This window comes from Dermacentor albipictus, chromosome 6 (assembly GCF_038994185.2).
Source record: "Dermacentor albipictus isolate Rhodes 1998 colony chromosome 6, USDA_Dalb.pri_finalv2, whole genome shotgun sequence".
Taxonomy (NCBI): Eukaryota; Metazoa; Arthropoda; class Arachnida; order Ixodida; family Ixodidae; genus Dermacentor; species Dermacentor albipictus.
The window spans coordinates 102,348,264-102,366,628 of NC_091826.1; the positions used below are offsets into that span (position 1 = coordinate 102,348,264).

Here is an 18,365-nt window from a genome sequence, read left to right on the forward strand (position 1 = left end):
TCGTCAGGTTACTGTTCTACGTATTACTGAATAAAATATCGAAAATTATTTGAAGAGATACGACAGAAGTCTTAGAAACAATGTAGAAAGGAAATGGGTCATGCGAGCCTTGTTTTCGCTTTCGCGGTGGAAGTCTACATGACAACCTGTGACTTTCGCTTCTGGTCTGTAATTTACTGTTCTTTGCAGGCTATTAGCGTAGGAGCTCGGTCTTTTAGGCTGAAACCACTGATGTTCTCGATTCGACGTGCCCTCGTACATGTGCCTACGGCGCACAAGTCCATTCAACAGCATCATAGTTTCTTTTAGTTTTTTTTCCAACAACTTCTGATTGTTTCATTAACAACAATTTAGTTAGCGTATTGGAGGAGGAGGAGGAGGAGGAGGAGGAGGAGGAGGAGGAGGAGGAGAAACATTTATTTAAAAAAAAATAAAAGAAAGGACAAGCAGGTGTCTTTCTGCTTGTGCGGGAGGCGCCCTTAGTCCAGGGCTCCTGCGGCTCTTGCTGTCTCCCGGGCCCGCCGCACCAGTTGCTGCTGGTTACGAGGGTCCGAACTAGTCAGCACGGCCTCCCACTGCTCGGGTGTGGGGTTGGGTATTTGCGGGGCCGCCTTCACGTTGGGGCACGCCCATGTGGTATGATAAAGGGAGGCGTAATCATTACAAAAAGGACATTTGTATGAATATAGTGTAGGGTGGATTGCGTGTAGTCTGCTTAAATGTGGGTATGTATTGGTTTGTAGTTGTCTCCATGTTACGGCGTCTTCACGTGAGAGGGTCTTGTGTGGAGGTGGGTATTGTCGTCTGTTCAATCTGTGGTGTTGTAGTATGGCGTTGTATCGTAAAGGTACGGGCTCCATGGATGCGTCCGTATCCCTCTCTTGTGGCGCCCGGGTAAAGCTAGTAATATAGCAGCCGTTCATTCTTGCAAAGCGTGTTTATAACCAGGCTTCTAAGATGTTGAGACGGCATTCGTGAAATTAATGACAGATAGTGATCTTGTGGTTGCAACTGATACCAATTGTCCATGATAGTTGGCTATCTTGTTCGCACTAGGCAGTCTACGTGTGGCACCTGATTATACCGAAATAAATATAGCTGCTGTAAATATGTGCGTCTGCATTTGGCTATTCGATATTCGATTCGTATTCAAAGAACTTTACAGCAGTCGCATACTTGCAGTAATATCTGCAGCAGCAGGAGGTGAGCAACCGCAGTTCGAACTTTTCGCGACTGTGATCGGGAACACTTTACGCTAAAGAAAAGCGTCATAAATTGAAGTAAGCACACGTTTCCTGTCAATAAGAGCTCCTCAGCAGCTGTGGACTTTTCTTTCAGCCAAAAGAAAAAAAGTTATATTGGGGAATGCGGGTATAAAAATTGCAAGCAAACGGATGTCGTTGAGGACTGTCAGCGTGAATTACGCGACGACAAATTTTAACGGACAGTGAAAAAAAAAATTGAGGCCGTCGAACAACGAGGCCAGCTGAAAGCCAAAAGGCGCTGCATAGTTCATACAATTTGGTGAATGCCTGACGACGCTCGCCCGTTAATTCGGCGACGCCTCCTCAAGCAGCACCCGGACCAGCATGCAGCAAATGGATCCTTTACCCCCCACCCGTTGGTGGTCGAGGCGGCCCTCGTCGCTTAAAGCCCCATCGCTTGAAGGGACACTCAATAGAAAAATGATTTCTATTTGAAGGGGGCGGCAGAAAGTTAGGTGGGCGGATGAGATAAAGAAGTTTGCAGGGACGGCATGGCCACAATTAGTACATGACCGGGGTTGTTGTAGAAGTATGGGAGAGGCCTTTGCCCTGCAGTGGGCGTAACCAGGCTGATGATGATGATGATGCTTGAAGGGACACTAAACAGAAAAATGATTTCTTCTGCATCAGTAAATTACCTTTCTACGACGCCAAAAACACCATTCTTACCACGATAAGACACTTGGGAAGCCAGAGAAGGCGCAAAAAGGAAAGACGGGTGGCGACGGCTCCTTGAAGTTCCCGCACCTGCTCGCTTTGACGTCATGGATTTTAATTGCACCTTCTAGGGCCTGTTTAATTATATGGCGTTACAGAGTGACTACATTGTGTTCTAGAGGAATCGAATATTAAACATGGCAAGTTTCCAGAACCTTTACTCAGCCAACACGGCCCAAAAGCGAAAGCATACTTTGGAATCCCTGACGTCAGAGTGACGTGCCAGCATTGGGGTTTCGGCGCAAAATTCAAATACTGATACTTCAACTTCCATTTGCTCATCTAATAATCAAACTATCATCTTGAAATGACTGCCTGAAGGGTTCTCGAACAAAGCTTTGTTAGCCTAAACTAATTTATTGTTTCGCTTTAACGTCCCTTTAAGTATACGGGTTGGCTCTGTACTGGTGTTCTAACGTTCATACCGGTAAGGATGAGTGCATAGTCCGTCATGCGCGTTTTGTGGCGCCTTCGAGACACTTCGGCGCCTTATGTTCAAGTGTCCCGTCTTCCTTGCACTTCGCACGTCGCTACTAATGGACTATAGCTTACGCGGCCTGCAGTGTACTACCTTCCATCATTGCCTGTATCCGAGTAATTGTGCTTGTCGATGCGGCCAGGGTCAACGCGGGCTCTTTAGTTCTCTACAAGAAACTGGCTTGGCTTCGCGTGTGTGAGGGACTTTGCTAGAGACGAAACTTTTTTTTTTAAATTTTGATGTTGAATTTTTTTACGTGCTTTCGTAATTAGTGTGACCGCGTGTCTTCCTTTTTTTACTGTTAGAGTGTGCTTGTTTTCTTCCTACTGGCAAACTATAATATTTGTCGTTTCATTACATTATAGCATTTGTGGAGTGTCATCTTGCGGTGTAGTTTCTGTTTATTTTTCTTACCCTTATCGTCTAGCCATCTTTATGTGCCACCATTCCTAAACAGTAGACAGGCTTTGTGCCGCTCTCGTTTGAAGTTGGCAGCAGACTCCCTCCCTATATCCCTCTCTGTCCGTTGTATATATATGTATGCTTTTATGCGAAATCATAATAGTAATTATTATTATTATTATTATTATTATTATTATTATTGCTACAAGATACACAAAACAACACAAGCAGGCTTGTCTAAGCTTTAGTTGGCTTTTAAGGACCGTGCCTATGAATATGATAGACAAGGCAAAAAAAGTGAAAAGAACAAGACAACATTTGGTTACCTACTTACAACAAAAGCAACAACAACATTTAAGCGTGTATAAAGTGCCCAGGAAGAACCTCGAGAGTCTTGGTGCTCTCGCACTCGTCAAAACAATGCAGAGGAAGCACAATGCACACAAACACACACACACACACGCGCACACACACACACACACACACACACACACACACACACACACACACACACACACACACGTGCACGCGCGCACATAACCAAGAATAATAATTTCGTGAATACAGATTTTAAGAGCGCATAAGATGTGTACATGAAGAGAATACAAATATTAAAATTAAATTATGAAAAATAAATTAATATAAGTATTAAAATTAAATTAAATTAAAATATTAAAATTAGGCATGAAGATATCCGGGCACTCTGAATGGGCGTTATATGTCACCTGCACTCTAGATAGAGGGTCACAAAAATCTGAAGGCTGCAAGGCGCGCTGTTTCCTTGTGCCTTTCTGCGGAATGTAAAAACGCACATTAGAAAGCAACTACGAGCAGTAAATCTTTCCACGTATTAATTCGCGAAGAAAAAGAACATCCGATTTATTGCGTATACAGGTAAGAGTAGGTAACGTGAGTGTATGTGTTAGCAATATGGAGATGGAAGGCTTTTGAGAGAATCGATGTTTACATATAAATGTGAATTTTTCTGGCACATTTTCGAGAAGTTCACAATTTGACCTACAGGTGCCGTCCCAAACCACAGAGACGTACTCCGGAACTGGAATGCATATTCTCTTATATAAAGTTACAAATGACCCAGCTTGTTTGAAGTCTCTCGTCACCTGAAATACTGTGCCGAGCGTTCGAAGTGAACGCTGCGTCATCTGTTGAGCGCGGGGCGAGAAACTAAGTGAGCTGTCGAAGTACACTCCGAGGTCCTTTGTTCCCTGAGCTCTTGGCAGGAGAACGTCTTTAACGCTATAGGGAAATAAAGTCCTGCTAGTCATTCGCATAAAGTTTACAACTTTCGTTTTTGATGTACTTATGACGACCTTGTTTTCAGCGCGCCATGGCGCAAAATTTGCAAATTCCATCTTAAGTGCGGCGCAATCATTAACATTTTGTCCCGCTTTGAAAGGTTTCGCCTCATCAGCACATAGCAATATTGAAGAGTTTTGAATGACTGTCAAAAAGTCGTTAATAAATAGCAAGAAAAGAAGAGGGCCCAGTACTGACCCTTGAGGAACTCCACTTGTAACCGAATAAAGTTCTGACGACTGACCATTTACGCTAAAGTAGCAGTACCGGTCGCCTAGGTAGCTCCTTATCAGCGCTGTGACAGGGTGGTGCAGATCAAGTTGCGTCAAGTTTTGAAGGAATATTTTGTGGCATACGACATCAAACGCCTTACTGTAGTCGAAAGAAATGACGTCAAGTTGTCCTGTCTTATACACTGCTTGAGAGGCACGCATCATGAAGCTAACGAGGTTGGTAGTTGTGGAGCGTCCCGATATGAATGCATGCTGCTGAGGAATGGTAGCATTGATCGCAGAGGATGAAATCGCTGAGTGCAGAGTTGACTCGAATAATTTAGAGCCTGTGCATATGAGAGAAATAGGTCTGTAATTTGTCGCAGCAGCTTTTAGCCCTGATTTAAAGACGGAAACTACCCACGCTGTTTTCCAAGCCTTTGGGAATGTGCTCGTCTCTGAAGCAGAAATAAAACTATAAGTGAGCTCTGGAACAAGCAAGGACCCGTACGTCTTAATCAAAGCAGTAAGAATCTCATCAGGACCACACCAAAAAGACGGATTTAAGCGTTTGATCCTCTTAAAGACAAGTTCCTCTGAGACCGATAGACTTGCATCCAGGGAAGGGTGCTTGGAAAGCTAACTCCGTCACTGTACCCTTGACCGTACAGAGACCCGAAGTGTAGGGCGATGGCGCCCACGACATCTAGGACAGGTTGGCCGTCGCCACTAAGTAGAGAGATATCTTGTTTCGTATTGTTGGATGTCTGTTCCCGAACGTGCCTCCAACAAGACTTTGAATTTTTGGATCTACTAGCTTCCACATGTGCTATATACGGATGGAATGATCAAGCTTGTAAAGGCGAGTGACCTGTTCATTTTAAAATCTATATTCCAGTGTTCCTGATTTCCTGATCAGGATTCCTGATTCCTGATCAGGATTCCAGATTCCTGAGCAGAAAACCAGCGGGGAAATTTAGAACATTTAGTACGTTTTTGTGGTATAAAATTCTTCATTCTATCGTGAATAATATTCGTGAATACCGTGACTTGGCCATTAACAACTCTTGGTTGTACTACTGAAGACGAGTCCGCACTATTAAGATAGTGGTGAAGACCCACGTAATCTCTGCTTGGGAAATTAAAAGATCAACGTGTTGCTGTATTCTTTAATCTCCTGCTACTAGATATCGTGAATTGTAATGAAATATGAAGCGGGGGATGATATTTATCTGGCTTAACAAGGGGAAAGTCGCCACAGGACACATTCACAGCTTCTGCGTTGATAAGGCATAGGTCTAGTACATTGCCACAAGAATTTAGAGTATCGTTAAATTAGCGCAGGGATGTAAACTATATAAGATCAAGTAACAAGTTGCACTTGGCAGATAAGTAAAAAGAATGGGTTGAAAATTCACATGTTTGCCAGGGAATACCTGGGGTATTGAAATAAGCAATAATGAGTATTTTATGGCTAGCGTGGGCCGATATAACGTTTTCAATAGTGGCTAGAATAGTCATGTACATCTGAATAATGACATAAGGTGCAACTTAAAAAATTCGCTATTAATAGCCTATTGCTACCAGAACCGAAAATCTCCGCACAGACACATTCCGTAGCGCATTCTAAATCAGGGTCCCAAACGGATCTGAACGATTGATTGATCGCAATCAGGACCCCACCGTCCTTTAATTTCGGTGAAAAAGGATCGCGCTCTAATAAATATAATAATAACAATAACAACAATATCTTGCGCGAATAAGACACACTTGCATGCCTGCAAACTCGCCCGAATTTAAGGTCTTAATTTTATTTTCTGTCGAGTGAATGTTCATGTAGAAGAAAGAAATTGTTGAAAGCACTGCGCCTTAATCATATTATCGGTACGAACGCTTTACACTGCCAGGAGTTTATTAGGGTGGGGTAGGCCACTAGAGTGTTAGCTCTGTGACCATCCGGTTAAACACTGATGTAGTCTGCTAGCAGCGCTGCAGACGCCGTACACCTCCCCGGTGTCATGGTATTTGTTAACGACAAATGCGTTCACGGACAAGCTCAAGCTATCCGTCTGAAACCAACGCGGCTGATACTGATCACACCGCGCCGCCGCCAGCGCTCACGAGTAGGCAGAACCTCACCTAAGCAATATGCGATGTACGACTCCACGAATGAAGCCCAACGCGGGCAGCTCATTAGGTAACAAACGTGGCACCGCGTGCGTCCTGGGACTCGACTGTTGAGGTGGGAACCCCGAGTTGGTTGCTGGTGGATCACGACGCATGGCTGCAGCAGCTGTGTACGCGCCCGACTCTCGTCGCTGCCCTGCTCAGACCAGATACTGATCGCAGTGCATCGCCCAACACAGTTTGGCACAGGGCTGCATGGAGCAAAAAAAGAAAAAAAGGAAGACACCTTTATTGCTCATAGCCCGCTTGACGCGATCAGGAGAAAAAACTTTTTACGTTCATCCGTGCGCAAGCAGAAACCCCCACATGTATGTCTAAAAATTACCACAAGACGAGAAGAAGGGAAAAGCAGGGGTCAGAGTTTCGTTAAGTTGCGACCAGTGTGAAGCCCACACACAACAAAGCCAAAGAAAGCGCAGGGGAAGTTAACTAGGTGCTTGACCAGCCGGGGTTGCTTAGTGGCCTTGGTGTTGCGCTGCTAAGCACGAAGTCTCGGGATCAAATCATGGCCACGGCTGCTGCATTTCGATGGGAGCGAAATGCAAAAACACCCATGTACTTAGATTTAGGTGTAACGTTAAAGAACCCCAGTAATCAAAATTAATCCGGAGTCCCCCACTACGGCGTGAGAAGCGCAGTGAGAAGGCGTGAGAAGCGTGAGAACAGCGTAGTGCCGCGCAAGACGGATTCTGCAGCAACGATGGCCACGAGATGGCGCCAGAGTAGCACGAGTCGCCTGTTCAAAGATGACGCCACCGATACCATATATGGAAACAAAGCGCTGCATGAGCGGAGGTTTGTCGGTGCCGGTTGCTGTGAATCATTCCCACGCGTCACCCACGCGCTGCCTCTCGCGATCTGCCTCTCGAGGCAGTCGCGCTACACTTCGCTCCCTTTGCAACGTGCCGCAGGGGACAGATTGTCCGCTCGAGCCAATACATTACGAAATGAAAACACGTATAGAGCAGTGCTGAAATGTCGCATTAGGGAGTATCGTAGCCGTCGCTGAATTTTTTCGAAGCCAAGAAAAAGGAGGCGTCGTATAAACGTGCATGGCACGCAGCGAACGGTGTTTGCGAACACTGTGTCCGGGCACCATGCAACCCGCGAAGACAGCGCGGATGCACAGCCTTCAACAGTGTCTCGATAGCAGTCGTCGCAGCGGGCAGTTCCGATAAACGGCGTGTTTGTCGTAACCCCGACTCGTCTTACTCAATAGATGTAGTAACAATGCAATGACGGCAATGACTACGTGCCGCCATCATTATCATTGTAATAATAATAATAATAATAATAATAATAATAATAATAATAATAATAATAATAATAATAATAATAATAATAATAATAATAATAATAATAATAATAATCATAATTTAAAGTCCACTGCAGGACGAATGCCTCTCCCGCCTATCTCCAAAGATCCCTGCCTTGCGATAGCTGATTCCGAGTTGCGCTTACAAATTTCATCCCCCCACCCAATTTTCTGCCGACCTCTATTTGCACTTCTCTTCCCTTGGCACCCATTCTGTAACTCTAATGGTCCACCGGTTGCCTGCCGTACGCATTACGTGGCCTGCCCAGCTCGAATTTTTTCTCTTAATTTCAACCAGAATATCGGCCATCCCCGTTTGCACTCTGACCCATGCAGCTCTCTTCCTGTCTCGAAACCTTACGCCTAACATTATTCCTTTCATATCGCTCCTTTCGCGGCCCTTAACTTGTTCTGGAGCTTTCTTGAACCTCCATGTTTCTGCCCCACATTTTAGCATCGGTAGAATACAACGTAAATTTTTCATTTTCACGATTGTGGTATGCTTCCCGTCATGATATAGTAATGCCTCGTGCACGTGTGTGCACTCAGTATCATTTTTATTCCGCAAATTTTCTTTTCTTAATCAGAGTCATCTGTTAGTAATTGGCCCTCACGAAAGTACTCCTTCACAGACTCACGAAGCTGGCTGGCGATCATGAAACCTTGTTCCCTTGCCACGATACATAGCATTGTCTGAACATTGCCCACGCTCGAGACGATGTCAACCACAGACGGCCCTGTTGAAGGGCTGCATCCGCCGTGGCATTGGGAGGCAAGTGCTACCTCTTACAGTGCCGACTTCCATTAAAATAGGTACCAGCGCGGTCCCCGACTGGTACTCGGTCATATCCTCCTGAGTTCCGGCTATGGGGCATTTGTCCCAATATATTAGACATCAAATACTCCACCACTACCCAGGCCGCAGCACGTTTGAGCCCGTAAAACCGAATTGTCCAATCTTTTAGATAGTGTTCCTGCACATGCTCCCGCAGGGAGCAGAGTTGCGCATAACCTTTCCGGCACCGCTCGCACCGCTATTCGCCGAGTGAGATCACCTGGTGCAGAAATGACGTCAAATGATCAACTGCGCGCTCCGAAGCCAACTTTACGGAAACGGCGCCGACTCGTTTCTGTCACAGTGCCATCGAAATTGCAACCAGCGGACCGTCGACCGTGCGTAGCAACGATCAACTCCGGGTTGCAGGTACGGTATTCGAGGATATTAAGTTAATGACTTTGGTGAAGTGCTACGAAGCACATCATTTTGACACTTGTATTCGAGTATGACGGGTTGCAGCGCACCAAACTGCGCAAATCGCACGGAAGGTGGCAAAGCTTTTTACGCGGTGCCGTGCGGACAGACGAGACCGGCCGGCTCCGAAAGGGACCAGGATATTCGAGGTTCGTTCGCCTTGTTTACAGAGGTGAGTTCGGCTAAAGTGGCATTTATCTCGAGTAACACTCCTGTACACGCTGAAATGCGTACGCCTGGCATGAGAGGTTGTTCACTTGTGCAATTTTTGGTGTATATGTGGAGCGCGACACAGACGTGATACAAAGAAAGGACGACACGTCTGTGTCGCGCTGCACATACGAGCCAAGAATGTTAACTTACCAACTCGCTCAATTCGCTTTCTTGCTTGTACGATTGTTCTGACTATGCGGCTCCAGAAAAGTGCGTTCAAAACAGAGTAAATACTAGCAGGTGCAATTTGCCCGCTGCGCCCTGCTTTTCTCTGCTCCGTTTTCTTTTCTTTTTTCTTTTGTCGGCGTTCTGATTTTTCATGTAAAGTCGATTGATGCACTGCTGTTCATTGTTTTGTAGTAAGCGAAAACACCGTGCGCTCCCACTTATGAGACAGCTGCGATAGCTTCAGCATTTACCGCGCGCAATATGTTGCTTGTTCGATCAGCCTTAGTCGACGTGAGGAATGTGAAATTATTTTTGTACGTTTAATAAGCGCTGTGTTATAGTAAATTAACCTGAGTAGTATCAAGAGACAAAGAGAAATGTGCTGTCATATTACAGTCTGCAATGTGTGAATAATTGCCAGTTTGTCACCTTATATGATTAGGTCAATAAAAATAACCTGTTTTTGGCTTTGAATTCTGCCCCCCAAGGCTCCAAGAACCAGCACTCATCCCATTCTGCCACCAGCCATTGCTCATCCATTCCCTTGTACGAAATAAACTTGATCTAGAAGCTCGTGCATCTCGAATCTTTTTTCCTCTTGCAGATTTGCTGCTACGAAGCAGCTGTTGAGCTTGCGGTATGAATCGTAAAAATGAGCTTTGCATAAGATGTGCGCATGTGAACATTTGAAATCCGTTTAAATTTACGTGTCTCCACCGCATATATCGAAAACGTGCAGCTGCTGTGAACGACGTTTAGCGATGGGTGACGGTCAACGGTCACTGACATAATGGCAGGCACGATAGTTCTGTTGGTGACATTCATTATTCGTCTCGCTTCGGCATACAAAATGTGCTCACATAATTGTCTACCACACGTGTGTGAAGTTTTCTTTAAATATCCTTTAAAACATTTCATGCCTTCCGACTCCGCGAGAAAACTTCATATGCGTGCTGAAAAACATTGCAACACTTTTTGTTGCAAGGTAATGCGCGTTTACACGCGAAGTTTTGAGCTGTCCTCGCCACGGGCTTAGTCAGGATCTTATTTTGAGGGAGTGAGGGGGGGGGGTGTGTGTCCTATTCCTTATATGTACATTCGTGCGTGTGTTTGCATATGTGCGTGTATATATGAACACACAAACTAAACATTTCGGGGGTTGGCACCTCTTCGGCTACGCCAATCGTTCGAGCTTAGCCTGCATTAAAAAGTGTCATCTTGCTTAGCGCTTACGTACAGTTTCCGCGTGTAGCTCGCGAACAGCAGACGAAAAAGCAAATGGAGCACCGCGTGGCATTTGCCTCCTGCGCGCGCGAGGAGTGGCTCCACTGCAGAGCTGGATCATAAACCGCACCTATGCGCAACTCTGCTCCCTGCGGGAGCATATACAGCAACACTACGTTTAGACACCTACTAGCGCCACCTATGAAGTTTTGTGGAAAATGCATTAGTAGTTTCGTCACCAGGGGTGTTTGTTATGGCGGCGTTCAGCAGCGCAGCCTTCTACGGCGACCGCCGAAAAAGTAAGTTATATTTCTCATACTTTATCGCTCGTTCTTTTTCAGTGTTGAAATTTTGAATAGTAGACAGACTTTGCACTTTTGAAGCCATTTCTAATATTAAATTTGCCCTTTGCTACTGCATACCCACTACCCCAAGAATGATGGGGTAGAGTTCCAGTGTCCAATATATTGGACATCACGCTGTGCCAACACAGCGGATAATTGTGAAATACTAACATTCACTTTTCGTCTCTGTAACGTAAACATCAATTTCTGAAAAGCTCACAAAAATCTGTCAACTTTAATACACCTAGGAACTCAGGAGGATATGAGACCTCAACGTTTGAATAGAATCTTTGTCTTTAACCCGAAGGCGTCCCCACCTCAATAGGTGTATTTGGGCGCAACATGGGAAATGACCGCCATAGAAGCGACCGAAACATCACATTTTTGTTGCGCTCACCAAGCTTTTGACGGCAATTCAGGGCGCAGGCTCCTTTCCGAAGCGTACCAATCCTGAAGGAAGTCGAACCAGACCCGGTGTACACTCGTGCCCATTTGAACCAGTGGGTGCCTGGCGGTGGTGGGCATCGAGCCTATTACCTCCCGAAGCCGAGGTGCCCCTCTATACTTTTATTTTTCAACCCTACTCTTATACGTTCTCGGTCAACATATGCTGCAATTCGTGTCAATTGCTGCTGAACAGGACAATGCCATCTGAAAAGTGAACGTTCCCGAAATATTCGCCGTTGACCCTCACGCCTAAGACGTGCTAATAAAATAGCTTGAATAATTCTAATCATACAGTGGATAGCATTTGTGTGATTGTGTCTCCTCGCCCGACTCCTTTCTTGATAGGTAAATTTCTGCTTTTCTTGTGTAGGACCAACGTAGCTCAGGAGTCTTTGTAGATGTTTTCCAAGAGATTCATGCACACCTTCTGCACTCTTTGATTACGCAATGCTTCCATCACTGCTAGTGTGTCTTCTAAATTAAATGTCTTCTCATAGCCTATGAAAGGCATATAGGGAGGTTGATTGTACATGGATGCGATCCATTATTGAATATCCCTTCCTGAAGCAGTCCTGTTCTCTTAGTTGATTAAAGTGTTGCCTTCATTAAATTTGAAATTATCGTGGTAAATATATTATACAGTACCAAAAGACAGGTAACGGGCCTATAATAATCGAATTCTTTAACATCTGCCCTAATGATTAGTATAATGTTCTAATTCTTCGGGCTCTCTGGTACAATTTAAGTCGTGAGGTATTACGTATAAAGATACTACGTATAGTAGAGTCAAATAAAAAATTTGTGGCTCACACTTAAGCATGCACGCAAGACGCGCCGGATTAGGTTAAGCATCACAGCTCCAAAGTGACAAACAACAAGCATAGATCGCTACACGCCCATGCAGCATTTTTTCTCTGGGTTCATGAACGACGCCTTCTCACACCCGAACAGGAGCGAAAAGCCACTGCTGTGACGAAACGGTGCATTGCACAGGCGTTCACCATCCGGCTCTGCGCAAAGCACGTAGCAGAAGAATGAGAAGAAGAGCTCTTCGTCCGCAAGGTAGCCGGCACTGGCACCTTGAGCTCATATGGCCGAGGCGGAGGAGGATTTCGACACACCCACAGTTTTCAGAGCAGACCAGGCCTCTCGACGGAAGCGACGGTACCATGAATTTCCAGGTCCGACGATCCACCACCTGTTCCGGGAAAGAGGCACTCCTGGTTCTCAGCGTAGACATTCGCGGGGTCACCTGGGCTGGTCGTCCCGACGTGATCGTAAAAAAGCGCCGCCGCCAGGCGCACTCCGACTCCTGACATGAGCACAGCTGCGCTGACGTTGGCCGCGTAGGAGGGCTCCTCCATATGCGCCAGACCCAGGCGGAAGTGGCGAAACCTGCCGGTGGCGCGTCCGATGTCTTCGTTCAAGGACTCCCAGAGTGACGCCCCCGTTGGCGCCTTGCCGCCAGCAGAGAGGAAGGCAGCGTGCGTCATCCAGTTGTGTAGACCGCTGTCCGTCTCGCGTGGATAACGGTCATAGGAACCGGCGGACGTGCTCATTTTCAGGCCGTTCAAGCTAGACAGGGCCAATTCAAAGTTCTTGTGCCTGCCAGGTAGTGCCGAGGAGTCGTTGGTGGCTGCATCTGGAGGGATGGCGCCGAGCGTCACGTCGCCGCGCCGAAGCGTCCCGGAGAAGGCGTCGTGAATAAGCGTGGCCACTTGCCGGATGTCCGCAACTTGGCCGCTCAGCGGCTGGTGGAAATAGGCGTCTATGGCGGTGCCGTAGAATCTGTAGGCGTCCGAGAAGCACCTGTCGTAGATGGACTCGGTGGCGAGCTCTTGACTTCCTCCGAGCAGGCTTGCCAGGAGGTCGGCGCTCATGTAGTCGACGAGTGCCTGCACGCAGAGGCCTCGGACGATGTCGTTGGTCACGTGCTCACCATGCTTAGCGTGTACCTCGAATAGGGCAGAGAAAACGTCGATGCTCCGGATGGCCACGCCGCCTCGGCGATTGTCTTGGTCGTCCAGTAGCGAGATGTTGAAGTACCGCTTCGTCAGGGCGTCCCAGCGATCCTTCGACACCGAGGGCGTGTACTGGAGAAAGAAGGACACGTTGGCGTTCCTGGCGATGTAATCGCACGCCTTCTGGTAGCGTTCAAAAAAGACGTCCAAGTAACCGAAGTGACTGGCGAGTTCTTTCAGCCTGGTTTCGTTGACCGCTAAGTCTAGCGTCTCGTAGGTTAGGTGCAGGTGGTCGAGGAGCCTGCCCGACTGTCGAAGTCTCGCCAGCGCCCTCGCATGACCGAGGAAACGCGAGGGCAGGCCGAAGAAGAGGGTTGGGAGCCTTGATATGGATGTCACAAGTTCATCCGTCTCCATGATCGCGAAGTCGAAAGCGACGGGGATGAACACCCGTCTCGCGATGTAGAACAGCACTCCGAGGAAGTCTGGACGTTCGTTGCGTCTTGGCCAAGTGATGTTGCCCCTTTTGAGGACCTCCTTGATCTCGGGCGCCCTCGGCACTTTGATGATGTCCAAGCAGGTCTGCATTTCGTAGGTTGAGCGTGAAATTAAGACTAAGGAAAACTTATCTGGAACGTTAAGCATGGTAAAAGTAAAACAATACAAACAACCGGCTTTATGAATTGTATACGTCCCAAAAAAGTTATTGATAAATGGATTCTAATCAGATCAACGGAATACCCAGGTAAATTTGATATCCGGAAAAAAGGAAATGTAAAGCAGAGAGAGGGAGAGGTGGTCTGGACAACAACAGCAACATTTTATTTCGGTTCACATTATGCACTGAAGAGCGAGGAAGATTGGGCTAAAGGTCTTTCCCAACACCTGACAAAGGCCCAGCCCCCCTTCGGTCATTCGAGCACATGCAGTTGCAGTAAGATTTACAAAAAAATGTTACACAGTGTTTACACAGTCACTAAGTGGAATTCAAACATTTTCCATGTCACGCCTAATAATAACAACAAACACAAAGATAACAAGAACGATGCTAAAATACAGCAATGCAAGTCATTACGTAGCATGCAAAACAGTAGGTTGAAAAATCAGTCATTGGTAGTTACTAAGCGTTCATTAAAGATGCAGAATTCATAACGCGGTCACTGATGAAGAAAACAAGGGTACGATACTGGTTTACATCTCTCGTTATAGCAAACTGTTTAAAAGATTTGAAAGCAACTTACCGTTGGAATGTTTCCTGATCAGAAAATCATTTCTGGATGAGCGTTTAACGTACGTGGTATAACAGCCGAAAATTCTTGAAGGCCATAATTTGTTCGTGATGGGTCAAACCCATAAGTTAATGTCGAAAATCATACGGTGTGTTCACATTTAAATAGTTTTGTTCAAAAGCTTGTTTATCATTTCTGACTAGTTTACGCACTCAATCGATAAATTCTTTAGATATGTTTCTGCAATGCTCAGTAGGCTGTGTTTTAAAAGTAAGCTTTTCGTGCTTTTACGAAGTGATACATTTTGAATAGCACGTACAGCTCTTTTTTTTAGAGTATAGAAAGCTTGATTACATTAGTTTCCATAGTCGTTCCCCATAATAAAATGCAGTAATAAACATAGGGGTAAACAAGCAGTAATACAATATCAGCTTTACTTGAACGGGTAATGCATAAAGAAATTTATTATGCCAAAAGAACGAGCTACTTTAATGGACAAATAATTGATATGTTCTGACCACAAAATATTCTCTTGAAATACACCAAGAACTTTGGTTTTTGTCTCGCACTTGATTTTGACTTCATGGGATATTTCAAGTAGAAATTACTGTGAATGACCTTTTAGTCTGAACACTACATAGTTTGTATTGTTAACATTTAATTGCAAGTTATTTTCTTTTAGCCATATTGCGAGTTCAGGTAGCCGTGCATTTGCTATATACTGCAATTCTTGACAATCTTGTCCTACAAAAATAATGCACTCGTGTGGTTTGCCTAAATCACAATATCGTTAGTAAATTGTACGTGAACTACGTCGTTGATTTATATCAAAAATAGGACCCGACATAATAAAGACCGTTGAGGTACACCTGTTGAAATGATTCCTTTATTCGACTTAATATGATATACAGTTTTGTATTGTTAGCAATTATATTCGAATAGTTACTGAGTAAGTCTGACGCTACTCCTCGTATACCGTAAAAACTGAATTTTCTTTTTAGTACATCGTGCGATACTGAATCGAAAGCTTTACGCAGGTCTAGGAACATCCTCACCGTTATCGATTTTCGCTTAAAGTTGCTAAGCATTTTTTTCTTTTATACTAAGTAAGGCGGATTCCGAACTTCTTTTTCTAAAGCGAAATTGTCGATCTACAAAAATGTTGTTATCAGAAATGTAACTATATAGGCGATTGTTAATTACATATTCAGCAACTCTTGAGAAAACTGACAGCACAGAGATAGGACTATAGTTATTTAGGTGGCCACCCTTGTAGATCACACTGACTCGAGCTAATTTCATGTCATCAGGAAAACAACCAGAGATAAGCATGACGTTACATGACGTTATGATCTCGTTTACTGTCTGCTGTATATCCGCCAGGCACGTGCAGAGCGGCCTTGAGCCCAAGTAGGCACAACAACGTTAGCCGAACAAAACCCGCTTTATCAAAGGCGAAAGCCTTGAGTGGCTCGTTGCAATGACTCATACGCGCAAGAATGCGGGGTCTAGTCGAGTTGTTCAAAAAATACTGCCATCAAGTCGAACGGTTCAAAAAAGTTGACGAGGGGTACAAAAATGTCATCATCAGCAATGGCTCATACACGAAACAAATAACGCAATCTGGAATAGCTGACACAGCCGTAAGCAAGCAAATCTGTAATGGCTGAATATGAATGAAGGCACAAAAGGAGAAATGAACGAAGGAAAGAAAGAAAGGAAACATTAACATTAGGATTGGCTCATACCCCCGTAAACAATCAAATATGGAATGGCTGAATATGAAAGAAAAAATGAAAAAAGAAAGAATGAACGAAGAAACGAAATAAAGAACGAACCAACGAAAGAAGAGAGAGAGAAGAAACAAAGAGTGATAGAAGGAAATAAAAAAAATGACGGAGAGAAAGAAAGAGCGAACGAAAGAACTTTTAGGTAGTGGATTAGGTGCTCGCGTGTGTCATTGCGGAAGTCGATCTACATGGCAATACGTTTACTTCGCACTGTAGCTCGTTAAGCCTTGCAAGAAGTCCGACCCCTCCGATTGGATAACTTAATGCGTTACCACGTGTGCAGCACGTTTTCACCTTGACGTGTTTACAGGAGCGTAACATGCTGCCGACTTTTTCGATTAGTGGCGGAACGTATATAGTACTAAAGGTAACCCCTGGCGCCCTCCACTGCTATGTAACATAACCACAACACCGTCCGTGCAGACGCTGATTGAACACCAAAGCCACTGACCTGTGACCCGGAAGTAAGTCACGGGACTTTTGTTCATTGTGAGACGGACTTCGCGTGTGTAGAACACCTTTGACTGCGTATGGAGTGTTCAGGGTACCTAAGTATGCGTTCAGGAAGACCCTCGACTATGACTGTAGAATAAGAAACTGGAAAGCAGGAGTGCAATAACAACATTCGTAGAGAGCAACAGGGAAAAGCGTGAAAGGCGCAGAAGCCGGTATTCTAGGGAGGCACGATGGTGAAGAAGCCAGGTATGGAATTTAATCGCGAAGTGAAGCAAGAATGAATTCAGAATAAACTCTTCAGGAATTATGAGGGCAGATCTTTACGTTTCTAGGGATACATTGTTCCGGTATACAGCTCCACACTTCGTTTCACATGTCCAATACCACGTTACTTACATCTTACATACACAGTAGTTAGAACATCACGACCATTCCAACCGCGTCGCGTGGCGTTGTATGAAGTCGGTGCTGGTAGCGCCATCTCCTGGTGCTTCGAAAAGTAACCGCTGTGAACGGTCAAAAAAAGAAGAAACATGCTGCGTGTTGTTCGGGCGTCTAACCAGTACAGCGCCTACCCGTCGCTTCGACGCCGCAGCGGCGTCTATCGGCACGCCTAGCACGGCTAGGGTCTAACCGCCAAACTCGTAGGCTGCCTTGCCCTTTGCTCCCAGCTCGGTAACTCTGAAGAGGAGGCCGTCCTCGGCCCTAGTGGCGTCCGGGCGAAAACTGGCTGTCGTGACGTAGAGCACGTCGTAGTTCTCGCCTCCAAAGCAGCACGACGTGGTGTACTTGGCTGGAAAGCTTATCTTGGTCAGGATCTTGGCTGCCGAGAGAAAAAAAAAAGATGACTATGTGTGAGCTCTACAGTGATGTCGAAGAAGGGTTACCGGCACTAGTGTCACCTGGTAAATACTTGTGCGACAAATTTATGAAAGCCTGCATCCATTTATTGAAAGGTCTATAGATCACCTACAGACGATTCCTGCTGACTACTACAGTTCGAAAATTGCCTACAGATTATGAGACTGTCCACCGATGGTTCTGCACTTTCAATCAAACTTACCTGGTTGTTCCTGGTGGAAACTTTGGAAAGCTTGCTTCCTGCCTTTGCTACAAAACGTGTGTGTCTGTCCATAAATGCGCAGCGCAAGCTATATCGGCGGGAAAAGTCGCTCATATGATGCCTATAAGCACTGGAAACATGGAAGCGCACTATTCCTTAGCTAGAGCCGAGCTACCACTGAATCTCCAAATACGTAGTTTCTACCGACGTAATCCAATATCTGTATACACTTATTTTACCTTAGAAGCGGTTTGTGATCAGGTCTCCGGCGATTTCAGGAGCCAGGATGAAACAGAAACCTTATGTACCTACATGGTTGTGCGCT

At 45.5% G+C, this 18,365-nt stretch overlaps 2 protein-coding genes across 5 annotated transcripts in view; both read right to left on the reverse strand.

Moving 5' to 3' along the window:
- Positions 1-6,556: 6,556 nt before the first annotated feature.
- On the reverse strand, positions 6,557-17,460 carry LOC139061309 (uncharacterized). The gene is made up of 3 exons (XM_070541132.1): positions 17,374-17,460; positions 12,710-14,084; positions 6,557-6,769 (listed from the first exon to the last, which is right to left on the reverse strand). Exons 2-3 carry the CDS (start codon positions 13,917-13,919, stop codon positions 6,663-6,665), a joined length of 1,317 nt encoding a protein of 438 aa, XP_070397233.1. The 5' UTR covers positions 13,920-14,084; positions 17,374-17,460; the 3' UTR covers positions 6,557-6,662.
- The window catches only part of LOC139061310 (regucalcin-like), a 59,521-nt gene continuing 55,459 nt past the window's right edge, over positions 14,304-18,365 (reverse strand). For all 4 annotated transcript variants that reach the window (XM_070541135.1, XM_070541134.1, XM_070541133.1 and 1 more), the window contains one exon: positions 14,304-17,800. In XM_070541135.1, coding sequence (XP_070397236.1) covers positions 17,607-17,800 — 194 coding nt within the window. In that variant the 3' untranslated portion in view covers positions 14,304-17,606. The remainder of the gene's footprint in view (positions 17,801-18,365) is intronic.